The following is a 17012-nucleotide window of genomic DNA, read 5'->3' as shown; positions in this document are numbered from 1 at the left end:
ATACAAAATAACCTAGTAGAGAAGCAATCTAAATTCTCTTTACCTCAATTGGGAATCATGGGACAACTCAGTATCAAACCCTTATACTTCAGCAAGGGCATAGAAATTCACCTTAGGAAATGTCATAGAGACAACAAGAGTAAGTAATCAATCAGATGCCTCTCTAATCAAATGGCCTCATATTTATAACCCCCATAGGCACAAGTTTCCCAAATGCAACTTCACTTAAGAAGCTTCACAACATCATTTTGTAACATTATTATAATAAAGTGCTATTATAATAATGAAATTTGAATAAATAATTAATAAATATGAACATGTGCAATAAATAACCTCATCTGATTCAAGTGACAACCAATTGCCAACACCACCATCTACACTGCCAAATATGGCAACTGCTTGAATTCAACTTGCTAAAAATAATAAGTCCATAACTGAGACCCTCAAATCACCCAGTCAACTCATTAGGGTCTCTATAATGAACTAATTCAATCAACCACAGGAGCTTGCCAAAAATGGGGGCATTATAGAAAAAGAAATTTTTTTAATGTCAAAATAGCATTATGAGTTTTTGGTCATCCCATTTGGGTTAACAAATGCGCCAACCACATTCTAGTCATGCTTGAGCCACATATTCAACAAACAATTGTGTAAGTACTTGGTATTTTTTTATGACATCCTTATCTACAGTAAAATGTAGGAAGAGCATTTGAGGCATTTGGATGATGTCAATGGAGGCACAGTCGTTGTTCGCCAAATGATCCGAGCGCGAGTTTGGGATGACAAAGATATTATATGTGGGACATGTTGTTAGTGGGTAGGGAGTACAGGTTCACCAAGGAGAGATTTCGGTTACTCTTGAGTGGTCACCGCCAAATAATCTCTCAGAGTTGTGGGGATTCTTTCGATTATGCAATTACTAGAAGGTTTGTAAAATGTTTTTCTCAACTCAACATGCCATTGATAGATTTGACAATGAAAGGACCTTTCTAGTATAGTGAACAGGCACAATACACATTCGATAAATTGAAGGAAGCCATGAGTACTTGTCCAGTTCTTGCATTATCATATTCTACTCAACCTTTCATCTTGGAGTGGAATGCCTCCAGTGAAGGCGTAGGCACAATATTGATGGAGGATCAAAACTTGGTAGTTTTTAAGAGTCAGTAACTCACATAGGGTGAATAGTTATATTCCATTTGCGATAAAGAGATTCTAGCCATAATGCACACCCTAACCAAATTTTGGCAATATCTAGTGGGTACCAAGTTTGTTATCTATACCGATCACAACAACCTAAGATACATTCAAGTCAAAGGGGTTTGAATAAAAGACAACAAAAATAGGTAAGGTTTAGGCCTTTGATTTTGATATGGACTATGTGAAAGGAAAGAATAATGTCGTGGCAGATGCTTTGTCAAGAAACCCTACCATTTGTTTATTATTGGAAGGCACACTTGTTGCTGGAAAATTCCAAGGACACTTTTGCATGTAAGCTAATGGATGGCAACATTCAAAATGACTCATATAGGGTAGTTGATGATATCATCTACTACAAGGATAGGATCTATTTGGTACTTGAATCTGCAATGAAACAAATTTTTTGAAGTAAATGCACGCCTCACCATTGGCTAGAGACCTAGGATTCCTCAAGATCTACAAACAAATTAGGGAGAGATTTTCATGGAATGGACTTAAGAATGATGTCTTGTAGTACATTTAGGAATGTGCGACGTGTCAACTAAACAAATCAAAACACACATTACCAGTGGGCTTGTCACAACAATTGTCAATACCCAAACAAAAGTGGGATAGCATTTCCATGGACTTCATTACTAGACTTCGAAAGCTAAATGGAAGTATTTGCATTTTTGTGGTGGTTGGTAGGCTAACAAAGTATGCACATTTCTTCACCATCTCCACCAATTTAAAGGCTGCATAGGTGGCAGACTTATTTTTCAAGGAGGTTTTCCGCTTGCAAGGGTTACCACAAAACATAGTGAGTGACAGGGACAATCGCTTTTTCAACACTTTCTAAACAAAATGATTTCGATTGGCAGGGACGAAACTGTCAGCGAGTACTAGCTATCACCCCTAGATTGGTGGGCAAACAAAAATTATGAGAATAAGCAATTGGAAGGGTACCTCTGGAACTATGTTTTAGTACAATAAATGGTGTGGGTTAAATGGCTACATCTAGGGGAAAATTGTTATAACACCACTTACAACATGTCAATTGAGATGACACCTTTCAAAGCACTTTATGGATATGACCCCACCTCATTTGTGGACATAGTTTTGGGAGAGAATCGTGCACTGAAGGAAAATGATTGGCTACAAGGACAAGACATTTCGAGCTTTTTAAAGGAAAATCTCCAACTGGCATAGAACAAGAAAAAGTTGTATGCTGACAGATATTGAATTAAGAGAAGATTTGAGGTGGGTGACTTGGTATATCTTTGACTATAGCCACAGAGACAGTCATCCTTGAAGGTAGGTGGCAAGAAAAAGTTAAGACCACATTTTAATGATCCTTATTGTGTGACCTAACACTTAGGGGAAGCCGCCTATGAACCTAAGTTGCCAGAGGGAAGTCACATCCAAAACATCTTCCATGTATCTTGCCTAAAAAAAGCCACAGGACAAAACATCACTGTATCAGCCGACCTACCACCTCCCAACAAAGAAGGGAAAATAGTTTTGGAACCTACCGAGATCCTTTATGTCAGAGAGGAAACTAAGAAGCCATACCATCATTGAGTTCCTAGTATGTTGGAAACATGTACCTCTCAATGACGAAACTTGGGAGGGCAAACAAATTTTGGAGCACTTTGACACTACAATTGCTTGAGGACTAGCAATTTCCAGGATGGGAGGATTGTAATATTCCCATCATAAAATAAATAAAATATTAAAACTCTATGTGGTACTGATTGATTTACTATATCTCAAGGCCCATTTCCATTTTATTTATTTATAGGTGTTTTTCGTGTCATGTGTCAACACGTTTCTCCCTCTAGAGTTTTTCTCTAATGAGATATATAAGTCCGTCAAGTAGGATGTTGTAGGTACATGACTTGAATTATTTTATTGTTCTGTGAATTCTAGTTGGAGTTGTGCTCTCTTTGCCATTTTCAAAAGTGAAAGACCTTCCCTACTTGGCTTATGCAATTTTGGTGGGTTTTAATCCTACCCTATTTTGCTTGTTGGCATACTTTGTTTGGATCTGGCACATTTGGAGTGCTATCATTGTTTACAATTATAATTTCCTTTTTTGGCAGCAAATTGCACCATCTTACTATATCGGGTATACATCCTATACATTTGATGAATTGGCAATTATCTCTTAGTCTACTTGTTGAATGCATAAGGGAATTGTCCCAAGAAAAGACATAACTTGGGCGAATATCCTCTAACAAAATATAGTCGTTCCACACCAATCTATACAGCCTATGTCCAAATTTCTCATCGTTGACACTACCTGCCAAATGCAACTACACCCTGTACACAACTTCCATCCCTACATTGCCCTAGAACTTCACCCAACTACTTGTCTTGCACATTACAGTCACCATCAACTGTAGGGTAGGTTGTTGATCTATATAGCTAAACACTGTGCGCCCTGCCAAATAGTCTTTGCACATCATAATTCCCTATACCATACATCGTACATGCACACTATACAGTCTGTCTTGAACCGTACGACCAAAGCAGCTCTTAGCATCTTCGCCACAAATCATTATGAACCACACAACATCTCCATCTCTATCATGACTTCTAACCTCAAATTTGGTTGTGTGTGGGACAATTCCGAGCCATTTTTGGCGTGGAGGCATAACTTGAACATTACACCATCTATAACAACTATTAGAAATCCTCAAATCCAAGGGAGGGTGATGATTAATAAGGTTTGTGAGGGGCTATCTTTCTCTTGATGTGCGTAACATTTAAAATTTATTAATAAAAATTTTTATAGGCCTTGGCTTATTATCAATATAAAAAAAAACTCATGAGGTATTAAAGCCCTTTCATCCTTGTGAAATTTTTTTTTTTGAATAGCTAAGGCAAAAAAACATTTGTTAGGTCATGACACATTAGGACATATCAAACCCTATCTTTCATTTAGACTATTCATTTCTTTACACTTTCTCTTCGAGTGTTCTCCATTTGAGATGCCAACGTTATTGTGAGGGTTTCAAGCTTTAGAGAGAGATTTATGGAAACCTTGAAGGAAATCTCTGTTCTAATATCCTATAGCTGCCAATAACATGCTAGAATTTGAAAAGTTGAGGGCACTCATGTAATTCACATTCTTTCTGGAAGATTCCTTGTAGGTAAGTTTGAGACCTCTATCTTGAGTTCTTATTTCTATCTATGTATTTTGGTGCTCAAACCCCTACATTGGATTGTTATTGTTCCATGATTGAGAGGGATTTGATTTTCTCTTCAAATGCATTGCAAACTGAACAAAAAGCTCATCCATTTTTGCAAAAAATTGACAGTTTTTTTCCTGACATTTTTGTATATTTCTTGCTTGATGGCCATGGCTTCTCATCTTTTCACTTGAATGAATACTTTATACTCATTAACGAGCCCTTTCTGTGTATTCTCATCGTGGTAATGGAAATATTCCTTGTTTTTTTGTGCACATGATTTTTATTTCTCTATTAGGAAATATTGGGATTGAATCCTCAATGACTCCATGTATTTACATCTCTACATTGCAAACCACCGTGACTTAAAGAATACAACAAAAACCCTCAAAACCCTACATTGTATTTTTATTGTTCCATGATTGACAAGGATTTGACTTTCTCTTCACATATGTTGCAAACTAAACAAACTTTTTGTCCTTTTTTACAAAAAATTAAGGGTTTTTTTCTTGACATTTTCATATATTTCTTGCTTGATGGCCACAAGTTCTCATCTTTTCACTTGAATGAGTACTTTATACTCATTATCGAGCCCTTTTTGTGTATACTCATCGCGGTAATGGAAATATCCCTTGTTTATCTGCGCACATGATTTTTACCTCTCTATATTAGTTAATATTGGGATTAAATCCTCAATGGTTCCATGTATTTACATCTCTACATTGCAGATCACCGTGACAAAAAAAATACAACAAAAACCCATTTTTAGCTATAATATGTCTATTATAGTTTTAATTCTCTCGTACATTTGAAAACGTGGGTTTTCTAGATCTCTTGAGGGGTTTTGATGTATCCAAAACTCGGTATTCTGTTATATGCAGCAATCTTCAAATTTAGCTTTATTGTCGGTGGCCTTTACCGAGTTAAAACCCTCGATGCTTCTTTGTAAAGATCAATATTTATATCTCTATAATAGCATTAGTTTAAGTTACAAACACTTTTCCTTTCTCCATTAGTCATGACCCATGGACTGTGGCAACCTGTTTCTCTATCATTTGTTTTCTAATTCATTGCCATAATTGAATGCATCCTGATGAGTGTAACTATTGTTTATCTTAGAAACACTACAAATGTAATAGCATTTCCATATTGTCTGGTATGTGCTTTCCAAATGGAAGCATCCTCTTGTATTTGTACAAGGAGTTAACCATGAGAAGAGACATGTCCCTTCATGAGACATGCATATTCATCAATATAATTAATATAATGGAAAACTTAATTATATATATATAGTTCTCTTTGATCTCGCAGGTTTATCCTACTAAAGCTACCAAAACATCAACACTCCCTCTTAGCTAGGAAGGATAAACAAGGGACATATATTACACAATTGGTAATATTGGGTATGGAAAATCTTAAAGATATCTTTGATTAGAAGATATTCACCATTTTGATATCACATTTGAGTATTGGTCTCTACAATAACAATATATGCTATTCACCAAATACTCTTTGAGTAATGGACTTAAGAATGTTGAGATGCAAGATATTCACCAAGTACTATGAGTAATGGGCTCTTAAACATCAAATTGCATGATATTCACCAAGTACTCTGTGTAATGGCCTACAAAACATCAATTTGCATTACATTCACCATGTACTCAAAAAGGTTAATAAGGTAGGTGCACACACATTCTCATAATGTGTACCGTACAAACATCTACCATGCAAAGCATAATCTATCATGATCTGCATAGACATCATAAGATATCCATCATAATAGAAAATTAAGTTATTATAAGATCATAAACTTTCAATAACTTCTGCAAATATAAGTGATAATCATTTGGAAGTAGTCACTTCCTCATGATATAAAAAGGGGGTAGGTATATTCATGAATTGCAATTCTCTTGACTGATATGATTTATTGATCACTGGAGAATCAATTACAATGTGGTTTACTTCATTGGAATCAATATGATCAAGGTCACCGAAGGTTGACTAAATCATATCCTCTATCTTCTCCTTGTCTTTCAAGGTTGCCTCTAATGAAATGTCAAGCTCCCTTTGAATCTCAATCTTCATCATCCTGCAATAACATTCTTAGAGGAAAAGATCAAGGCACATAGCTCTTACAATATGTACTGAAATTAGAAATAAGAATAATTCTACATAATAATAAATATTCTTCCAAAAAAATATAGAGAAATATATTTTTTGAACATATATACATATATTCAATCTTCTGTATATATATATATTTACTCTATATTTTCGACATATTATTTACTTATTAATTTCACTTAAAATGATCACAAAAATAAATAAAAATAATATTGCACATATCAAAAATATTTATCTCTCCTTTAAAATGTATTATATAGACAGAGTCCCAATTCAATTTTGATCTTTTCTCAAATCTTGGTGGATGCGAGGGCCCATGGTTACTATTCTTGGGACTTCTGTAAATTCCACCTTCGGTCTTATCATGCCCGATCACCTAATTAAAGGATGACATGGAGTAATCTCTAGTCTCTTTATATAAGAAAATATCCTTCACCAAGGATAATTCCTTTATACACCCAAAGTTCCACCTAACCTCTCTCTTTCGGTCTCTCCTTACATTAATAGTCACAAGGGGCGTTGACCCTTCAAACTCCACATGTATCCAAAGAATGATAGCATTTAATGTTTCAAATTCTTTATTATTGAGTGTCTTTGTCAATTACGATTCATTGCCTTAGATATGGATGTAATGGAGCCTATCAAACTCATCAGTTGATGCTGAGTAGTATAAATGCTCTTCAATATCTCAGATTTTAGTCAAGCAATGTTGAATTAATGAGTCTTCATCAGGTATGGAAGAAATGATATGCAAGCTGAAATTCCCTTATAGCTTCATATTTTGGTTATATATCTTTACTGAGTGTCAATAAAGATAACTTTCAAATACCAATCTTGTGAGTTGTTGTTATGAGGAGCGATCAACTATTCTTGGAATTTAATCAATCTAGATTTTGAAGTTTCAATAATAATAGCAGTATTTCCAGCCAATATCTCTCCCATAAGATTTGCTGATTGACTTAGTTTTCACTATTAGCATACTAACCATTTTGGCTTAAATATTATATCTCATCTCACAGTATTAAATTTGCAAGAACTGCAATTCGTCCTTTTATGATGCCTAGCAAAGCTTGTTGACTATAACATGTGTTTGGGGCTGAATAATTATTGAACAGTGACACAGTGACCTCTCCATTTAAGTCCAACTCAATGATCTATGGCAATTGTAGTTCTTGTCTCTCTATCAACCTAAGATTGGCTAAACCGGACTCTCTTATGTATAATCATGTTGATGAAGTATCCTCTGATTTCTAGTAGACAACTCCTATGAAAGAAGATCATTGCAGCACCAACTGTTGAATGTTATTGTATCCTGTGACGAATCAGGCATTGCTTTGTTTCTAACTTTAAGCATTGAATCTGCATTCATATTGCAGAGTTGGACATCTCCCTTCCAAACTGCAGATCATTCTAGCATGGGTGTTCTTCTTCCTGTCCTTGACTTTCTTTATTATTATTCTCCTTCCATTGACTGTACCTACATTGGGCAATATATTGTTTATATGCTGCCTAAATCTTTCCTCTCATTTTCTGCCATTTCTGGAAAATATTGAATGATTAAGGTAAGACGTGATATACTCTGATATTTCTGCCTATCGTTGCATACGTATGGACTTCTCTCATTTTTATTTCTTCATTCATCTCACTCCCATCTGCTCTTGTCTTATTCCTTTTCACATTTGCAACCTACTCTGATACCATGTTTTTCTTAGGACTGCTGCAGATGTAATAGCACTGCCATAATCTCTGGTATGTGCTTTCCAAATGGCAGTGTCCTCTTGTATTTGTATGAGGAATAAACGAAAAAAAGAGACATGTCCCTTCATGAGACATGTCTATTCATCAATATAATGGCAAACTTAATTATGTGTGTGTGTGTAATTATATTAATCTCTCTTTGATCTCACAGGTTTGTCCTACTAAAGCTACCAAAACGTTAACAGTAAAAAATACTACTGTTCTAGAAAATGACCATGTTCATTTTTTACTTTTTAAAGCATTGAGGTTGCCCCATTAATGATCATTATGGTTTACATTGAGTTGTTTTGATCATTTCCACTGCTTTGAAATCAGTAAGTGAATCTGTGCATGATACCATCATGACTGAACTGATTTTTCTTTTTCTTTCTTATGTGTTGTCCTGTATCTACTCAGGTTGACCATTCAAAGGAAATGAGGCTGATATTTTGATTGTGAGCTCACTGTGTCATGTTCTTCATGACCTTGTAATGGTAACAACTTTTAATGCAATTAAACCTCTGTAAATACATTCTAGACTGCTCATGGTAACTTGATGCTTTATTCTCTGATCGTTTCCCATAGCATGTTATGAAATATTGATTCTTTTTGTGTCTGTGGTCTGATTGATATACCTTACATGCTACTTTATGCTTTAAAAAGGTAATATATTTTCTCTATTTACTGAATCTCTGACATTGGCTCTTGCATAGCCTAAGTCTCCATTTGTTGTTTATCAATTAATGCATTGATGCTGAGTTGATGTCACTTCTTTGAAGACTCTCTTTAGTGCTGAAAACTGTATAATAAATAGCATTGTTTTCCTTCATATGACTGTTTTCAAAATTGTTCAGAGCTTCACTTACTTTAACTCTTTATCTGCATCTTTTCTCTCAATGGCATGCTGGACTCAAACCCATGTGGGACCCACATTTACTTCCACATGCCACTAACAAACACCTGTTACTGCACACAAAGTAAATTAGTTAGAAACAAAAATGCATTTTCACTTTGAAATATGCATGTGTATGAAGATTGGCCAATCATTGCTTACAACTCATGTCCTAACTCATTCCATCACATCTTTTCAGGGTTCGGGACAACAATGAGCGGGGATCAAAGACCTAGGGAGACAAAGCAAGACATCCACCCTACAACACACTTCAGCTCATGCCAGTCATTTAGACAATGACTGGCCCTTACTCTTACATATTTTTTCTCATTTGATTGCATATATCCATGCATCATTTAGAGTAAAAAATACATGTGGATCTCTAGCTAGTTTCATGGGTTATGTGGAGCATAAATACAATACTTTGATGAATAAAAATTACTTCAGAAAAAGGCTTGTAAAGAGTAATTTCTTTGTTATGCTTTTTTCTTTAAATGTAATAATTCAATCTCGTATAAAATTTCAAAGTTATTGCATTTTATCTTGAAAGGTAAGAAGGTAATCAGAATGCACCTTTTGATTTGAAACACTTTGTCTCTACTTGATTGAGCCTGTAGGTGAAAAATAGGAGAACTATGGAGTGCATGGTTGTAGTTGTGTTGCACGTACCTTGTTGATGTTGATCAGCTATTTTCCTCCTTTCTAACACCTCTTTCCTGAAGCCTCTTTAATCTGCAATCTCCTATTCTTATGTTACCAGCCATGTAAGTGTTTCTACTCAGCATTGTCTTAAAGAGGATAATATGTCATCCAGTCTCTATTCCAGCATGTAAATGCAAAGATTATATGCTTGTTACTCATTTTTGGTATTTCTTCCCCCCGTTTCCTTCTCCACTAACTCAGTGTTATATATATATATATATGGTATGCTTATAATTCCCCCTACAGACGTGACTCTTGGTTGCTGCCTTTAGTTTGGAGGCTCTTAGTCTTAGTCGACTATTTAGTTGATATTTTGGCATTTATTTTATTATATATTTATTGAAGCATTAATATTTTACAAATAATCGTATATTATAATCAGTAACAATATGATTAATAATATTTTTATTTGGTTATATATATATATATATATATATATAGTTAATGACATATAGAGGATAGGCATTGTGCAACATGGATATCATGTCACAGTTCATTGCTTTTATATATATATATATATATATATATATATATATATATATATATATATATATATATATATATATATATATATATATATATATATATATATATATATATATATATATATATATATATATTACAGTTAATGACATTATAGAGGACGGGCATTGTGTAACACGGATATCATGTCACAGTTCATTGCTTATTGGATTTAGGGAAGCCAAAAGGGAAGGTTGTGGCTTTAGGTCAAATGCTAATTAAATCTGATTTCTTGGGCAATTTGGACACAGTACTAGTGGCAGCTCATTTGGGAGTTGAAATACCCAGTTCAAACGACATTCCATGCTTTCTCAATTGAGGTGAACCGGCGATACGGTACCCTTTCCTGGTAAATTAATCTCCCTCATGGATCATTGTGGCCATGTGGCTGAAGGCTGCTTGTTCTGCAAGAAGATCGCAGATGTTGAACTAGCTCCAGGCATGGGCTGGAAGAACAAATATATGAGGAAGGTGATGAAAGAACACCAACTTGAGTACCCTTAATGAAGACCTTGATGTTGTGGAGCAGATCTGCCATAATTTATTTTATACATGGTCTTTGTAATAGACTTCCACTCATCAATTTTTCCTAGGTTTGTTCCTCTATATTTTGCTTATACTAGAAATTGGTCTGGATAGTTTACTCTGCAAATTTGATTGACCGAAGTAGCTTTTGGCACATAGTGCATAATCAACACGATGTAATTTCCTATAAAGACATCTTTATCTTAACACATATTAGCTCTTACCCATTTAAAAAATTAAACCAAATACCATATATGTAGATAAACATAAATTGAGAGGTATACAATTCCAATTTAATAATGGATGTTTTCCTGAATTTCATCAGTTGTAAACTTATACCAAATTTTTACCTCACTGAACTGTCGTATAAAATACCATCAATAGAAAAATATCCTTTAAAAAGTCAACAAGAGAGAAATAAGAACAGAAACGTTCAGGTTAGTCATTTCTAGAAGCTAGCATTTTTTTCTTACGTCAATGGGAAATTAAAAAAGACTAGAGAAAAAATGTTTTGAAGTATACTGAGCTTAACTTGTGAGAACTCCTGTACATAACCATCTATAACTAGAAATAATTAAGAACTGTAGCATGCAGGTTTTGTCTGCAGTGCATGTTTGCATGAAGAATTTTTATTCTACTGGTTATTATGCTACAGCTCGTTTTCCTGGATGATAAGATCCCATTACTGAGGCTTAAAACATTGAAAAAAAGTGAAACTATCTCTAGGAAGTTGAATAGATAAATCCTTCTGACAAGTAAGAGCTAGAATCAAAATAATATTTCTCAATGAAGAGTATTCTACATACAGTAAGTCCCTTGCAGTTTTCTTGTACACAAATAGTTTCATTTAATGCTTCGCCAACGCCTCTTAAATCGTCATTCAAGCACCGCCTAGCAAGAAAACAAGAAAATTCACTTATCCACTATGCTTAAAAAATAAAATATAGCTCAAGGAAGAGAAAATTATGTAGTGAAAACCACAATTATTAAGATATAATTGCAAAAAACTATAATAGGAACCTGTGAAGCATTAATTCCAATTGTCCATTTTGAATGCTTGAACCTCCAACTGGACGATCAACCAAGACTGAAAGGTCAGTCTCATTGTCTGTAGTGTATATTCCAGAATTTATCTGATGATGATCAAATAGTAACTTAAGCTATTTGTCCAGGAAAGCTTATACCCCAACCATAGAAGAAAATAAAGAGTAGGTTTTCAACAGACCATTGAACAAGGATTACTAAGTGGTAATTATGAAACAAGAGTCACTGTGCAGGCTACATAAATAATATCATTAGGAGGTGGACATCTTCACCACATACCGAACATAATAGAAACAAGAACACATTCAAGCACAGACCTAGACTTGTGAAAACATGTGTTACAAGAAAAGAACAAAGCATTCCGGTGAAATATAGATTAATTAATAACTGTAGGCTTAAATTTAGCCCTGAAAAAGGCTTCAGAATATTTTCTAGGTGTTTTATACACATAGGATTTGTAATATTAGTGGCATGTCAAACTTGGTCAATGCAAATCACAAATATACACAGAATTAGTTACACATACTATAGGCAAGAGTTTTTTCTCATTTAGGATATGATTTGCTTGTTTATTTGTAATACAAAAGGGATAGGTTGCAAGTTTTGTGAAAAATGAAGCACAGGGGCTTCCTTGTTATGTGCAAAAATATTAGTTTGTTGGAAAGCAATACGAATAGTTCTAGATGAAGCTCTTATCAAAAGGCAATGAAAAGATTAGCTTCTTGGAATCAGAAAAGTAGAGGTAATTTTGCAGGATGATCCAATAAATCAGGAATACAGATGTGAAAACCTTGTGTCTGTGGCACTCTTCTTCAAGTCAAACAGTTAAATAGACTGAGTTACTGTTTATCCCAATCTAGAATGGCCGGACCGCTGAAGTCCAGCAAAATTTCAATAACAATTTTCACTCTGCATAACTTTTCTATGACTACTTATGGGAACTATACTGCCATCTAAACTAGAAATCATCATGTGCCATTTTGCAGCTGCAAATTCAATTTGTGAAAGCTACAGAAGGTTCAATTTGCTGCTGCAAATTCTAGTTGTAGTAACACTAGTGCATGTGGAAGAAGTGTTTAAAACTTTAAAGTGCAGAATACAAAGGCAAAACTATTGCATTGAACATGATCAATTTTGGAAAGAGCCCTTAAATGTACATTAGTTTGTATATTTGTAACATTGTCTATGCATATTTTGTTATCAGGGTTGGCATGGCATGTAAAAGCTTGGGGATATTGTTGGCTAAATATTGTGTAAGCGGTTGTAGATACACTACATTGTACATACAATATAGAGTATTTAGTCAAAGTATGCGAGAGATATTATCTTCTCTCAACTTAGCAGAGTTGCCCTTCTTATTACCGCTGAAACAGTTAAACAAGAAATTCAAACTAATCTAATATTGGGTGTTGTACGTATCACTTCCTCTTTCTTCTACAAAGACTTTCACTTTCATAAAATTGCACCCTACAATCTTGAGACTTCTTTCAACTTCAGTTTTGAGCACTAATTGGGGCAATAATCAGAGATATCAGATTATCACAAGCCATTACAATTACAGTGATCATCTTCTAGATTAGATTGTGTTTGTTTTTTGTAATATCCCACACTAGGATATTGTCTCAAATCTAATTTGGGTTTTCAATTTTGGATGTTTGACATTTTGTCAAACACTTTGCATGCAAGTTTTGATACCATTGGAAGAACCTCTCCAGGTAGATTCTTGTAAACAATTTTTTTTTGTCTTGTTTGTGTTTGTTTTGGTGAATGAATGTAGTACATTTGCAATGTTTGATATGACAATATAATGCAGAAAATAAAAGATATTCAAATAATAATTTTCTCAACTTAAAACTGAAATTGCATTGAAAACACAGCTGAAAATTCCATTTTTTTTATATCAGCTTAGATACTTGGTATTTTCACAAAATATTGACAACCGGTTCATAAAATATTCCCAATCATCCAAATCAACAATCCCCAGAAAAACTTTGAGTTACAATTAATGACCACACAGGTAAACATGCCTTAAATTTCTCAGAAAGGTTGAATAACAATAACAAATGAATAGCTTGAAATCGGATCAACAATGGCTAAAATAATGAAACTACAAGTCTGCATTAGATGAAGCTTCAAAAAATGCTTCAAACTCTTGCACAAATCTGCTATTTATGCTCAGATTGGACTCCTGGATGAAGCACACACTATGACAATGATTCAACTGATCTCTCGCAGCCTCAAGATCGCAACTACGATGAAGAGTTTACATTCTTGAAAGCACAAATACGGCTGAAACCATTGCTTTCTCTTCCATATTCACAAATTCACAAAAGCATAGTCAAAATGATCATTAAAGAAGTTGATTTTCTTTTTCATGTGCTAACTCCATTCTCCTTAATAGCATTTTAAATCTACTTTTAGGTTTTTAATCAGAACTTATCAAAAGTCTTCAAACTTGGGCGCTCTTATTCATGGTTTATAAATGCACTTTAATATCATTTAAAATAATATGACTTGCATGCACATTAACTTTATAAAATACTTTAACATTTTGGCCTTTGAAATATAATCCATTAGTTGCACTTTAATTCACTTAAACAAAGGGTCATGGCCTCATTGAATGTAAAGTGAATTTTTAATATTATAAATAATTATTAATAATTAAAATAACATAACTCCACAAATATTAATTATTGCCCAATTCAGCCTGAACGTAGGAGATAACCATTATGTTGATTGTGAGCTCAACTACCTTACTAAAATTAATTAGGGTGCCTCTCTATCAACCCCTAACTTCCTATGGTTAGTAAATCCCTGAGTACCTAATCAACAATAATGCCAAGGGTTAATGTTGCATCTGAGGCCAGTCCAAGTGTCCTGTCAAATATAAAAAATGCACAAAACTAACTAACTATAAATTATAAGTCCTTGAATAACTATACAAGCCCAGGATGCCTAATCTCGATAGTGCAACACAACATGTTCAGGCACTCTACTAAAGAAAGCAATGTTTAATTTCCTTAAATAGACACTTACCGAATTAAGGACATTACAATCCGCCCTTCCCAAAATTGTTTGTTCCCAAGCAATCTCATAAACAAAAAAACACCAATCCTTCTGAATTAGAAGGTAGAATTGTGTAATGTCCTCGTGTTCACCAACTAGCTATTGTAACATCACCATCAATCTATCTGATAGAATCTGTCAAAATGAAACAAATCTGATAGTAGATGTTGCAAGAGTGAGCACCTTATAGGGAAGAAACTCAATAGGAAGAAAACTTTCTTGCCCAAACTATGTAAATTGTCCATCATGTTTGCAACTAAAATGTGCACCTAAAAGAGATCATGTACATGAGGGTCAAAAGTAAAACCATATGTACTTGGCATTATGCAAATATCCCAAAATTCTTCATCAAGCCATGTCTGAAACCCTGCTGCACTAGAAGGATCCCAAATTTTAAACAAAAGCCTGCCAAAAAGAATGTCCTCAAACTTTTGCTACTCAACTCTAATGTAATGACCCTTACTATAAAGGTCACTAAAAACCCAATACTGTACTATGGGCACTTCGTCAAATACTTGGCATGCAACCATTAAATGGTAAGGATGTAATAAGATGGAAGTAATAATTGCAATGAATAATTGTAGCTCCAACAATATTCAGTAAATCTTATTGTAATTTGTATTCATGGACAGATCTGTTATAATTTCTAATGATAATAGCATGTCCTTTAATAGTAATCCAATTATGAATAATAGTGTCAGGACTGTAAGAGCCAAACATATACAATTAAAGCAATATCAAAAAAACCTGGAATTGTCGTCCCCCATTGGTTGTCATGTGCATGCACACCAAGTCCGCACCTTTCTGGGCCCGACTGCAGATCCTGCCGGTTTTGAATGATGAAGTTCAAATGAAGACTCAGGACGGTTTATAGCCTACCTTCCACAAAGCCTCTCAAGCATCACAAGTTTGTAGACCCTCCCCGTAGGCTAGTGCAGCCTGGTTCAAGCCGCAACCCTGCAATTTACTTTACTGATTACCCAAAAATATGAGACATTGGCTTTCAACATTAGATGCAGCCCTCCAAGATGGTCAATTATGTGACGCCGATAATGGATCTCAGTCCCCGTATCAACCAATACAGTGCCAGATGTTTCATACAATGCGTAGCTTACTGTGGAGGAAACCACACCCGCAAAGATGCCCTATTAAGCAATATTATTCCTTGAAATCAAATCGCGGGTACAAGGTGAAGGACGTATAGCCAAAATTGAACGCAAATAGCAAATTGCTGTCCTCCTAACTGTAGATTCAATTGTTGGCTTACCCGCCTGCCAATCCTGTGCGATTTTATATATTAGAAATCGTAACCTCCCAAAGAGTGCCCAAACTGTTGGAGACTGAGTCCGCCGTTTGTAGTGCTGCACTAGCCGATGCTGAAGGTTACAATATACTCCCGCCCCGGCCTGAGGTTTCATCGAATTCAGGTTTTTGCAATGCAAACAAAGCCTAAGGCCTGTAAGGAGCGTGCCTTGATAACACCATCTTCCGAATGATAGTAATGTTTCAATAGAGAGAGAATATCCATTACACTAATATCCTGTTTATCCTCACAATCAATAAGTTCTGCTCCATAGCGAACAAGCAATCCAAGACAGTATAGGCAACGCAGCACATGCATCTATTTCTGCTGAATGATATTCTTTCCTGACTGCCGCAGGATATTGTGTGCGAGTTAATATGAACCGCAACTTTGTGATTGGAGCCTGACAGTTAAGATTTGATCCGCCTGATATTAAAAAACCTGTGCCCTGAGTCGTGTGTAAATGTGGAGCGTGATTGAAATATGCTTCCCGTCTGCTATTGGCAATTACAGCTTCGGGAGTTCATGAGTCGTCCCACGAAATTCGTCAAACTTGGCTGTTTCCTCAAACTCGATAATCGCCTAGTTAAGTGATATAGAAACCCTTCCTCTTTAATCAGCAAATCGAACCCCTTCTGAGACCCAATGAAATGACTGAAACTCGCCTCCAATAAAACGCTACAAATCCTCAATTCTACCCCTGACCTGATGATCTGAATCGAAT

At 35.0% G+C, this 17012-nt stretch overlaps 1 protein-coding gene across 1 annotated transcript in view; it reads right to left on the bottom strand.

Moving 5' to 3' along the window:
* LOC149539220 (Glycosyl hydrolase family 38 protein) overlaps positions 1 to 17012 on the bottom strand; it is a 375203-nt gene that overhangs the window by 63787 nt on the left and 294404 nt on the right. The window contains exons 23-24 of the mRNA XM_089800555.1: positions 11896 to 12008; positions 11682 to 11766 (exon numbers count right to left, since the gene is read on the bottom strand). Coding sequence (XP_089656681.1) covers positions 11682 to 11766; positions 11896 to 12008 — 198 coding nt within the window. The remainder of the gene's footprint in view (positions 1 to 11681; positions 11767 to 11895; positions 12009 to 17012) is intronic.

This window comes from Cupressus sempervirens, chromosome 9 (genome assembly GCF_028749045.1).
Source record: "Cupressus sempervirens isolate cs-2001-9-10 chromosome 9, ASM2874904v1, whole genome shotgun sequence".
NCBI classification, from domain to species: domain Eukaryota; kingdom Viridiplantae; phylum Streptophyta; class Pinopsida; order Cupressales; family Cupressaceae; genus Cupressus; species Cupressus sempervirens.
Note: the sequence above shows the minus strand (reverse complement) of the source record. Positions and strands in the feature narration are given on the sequence as shown.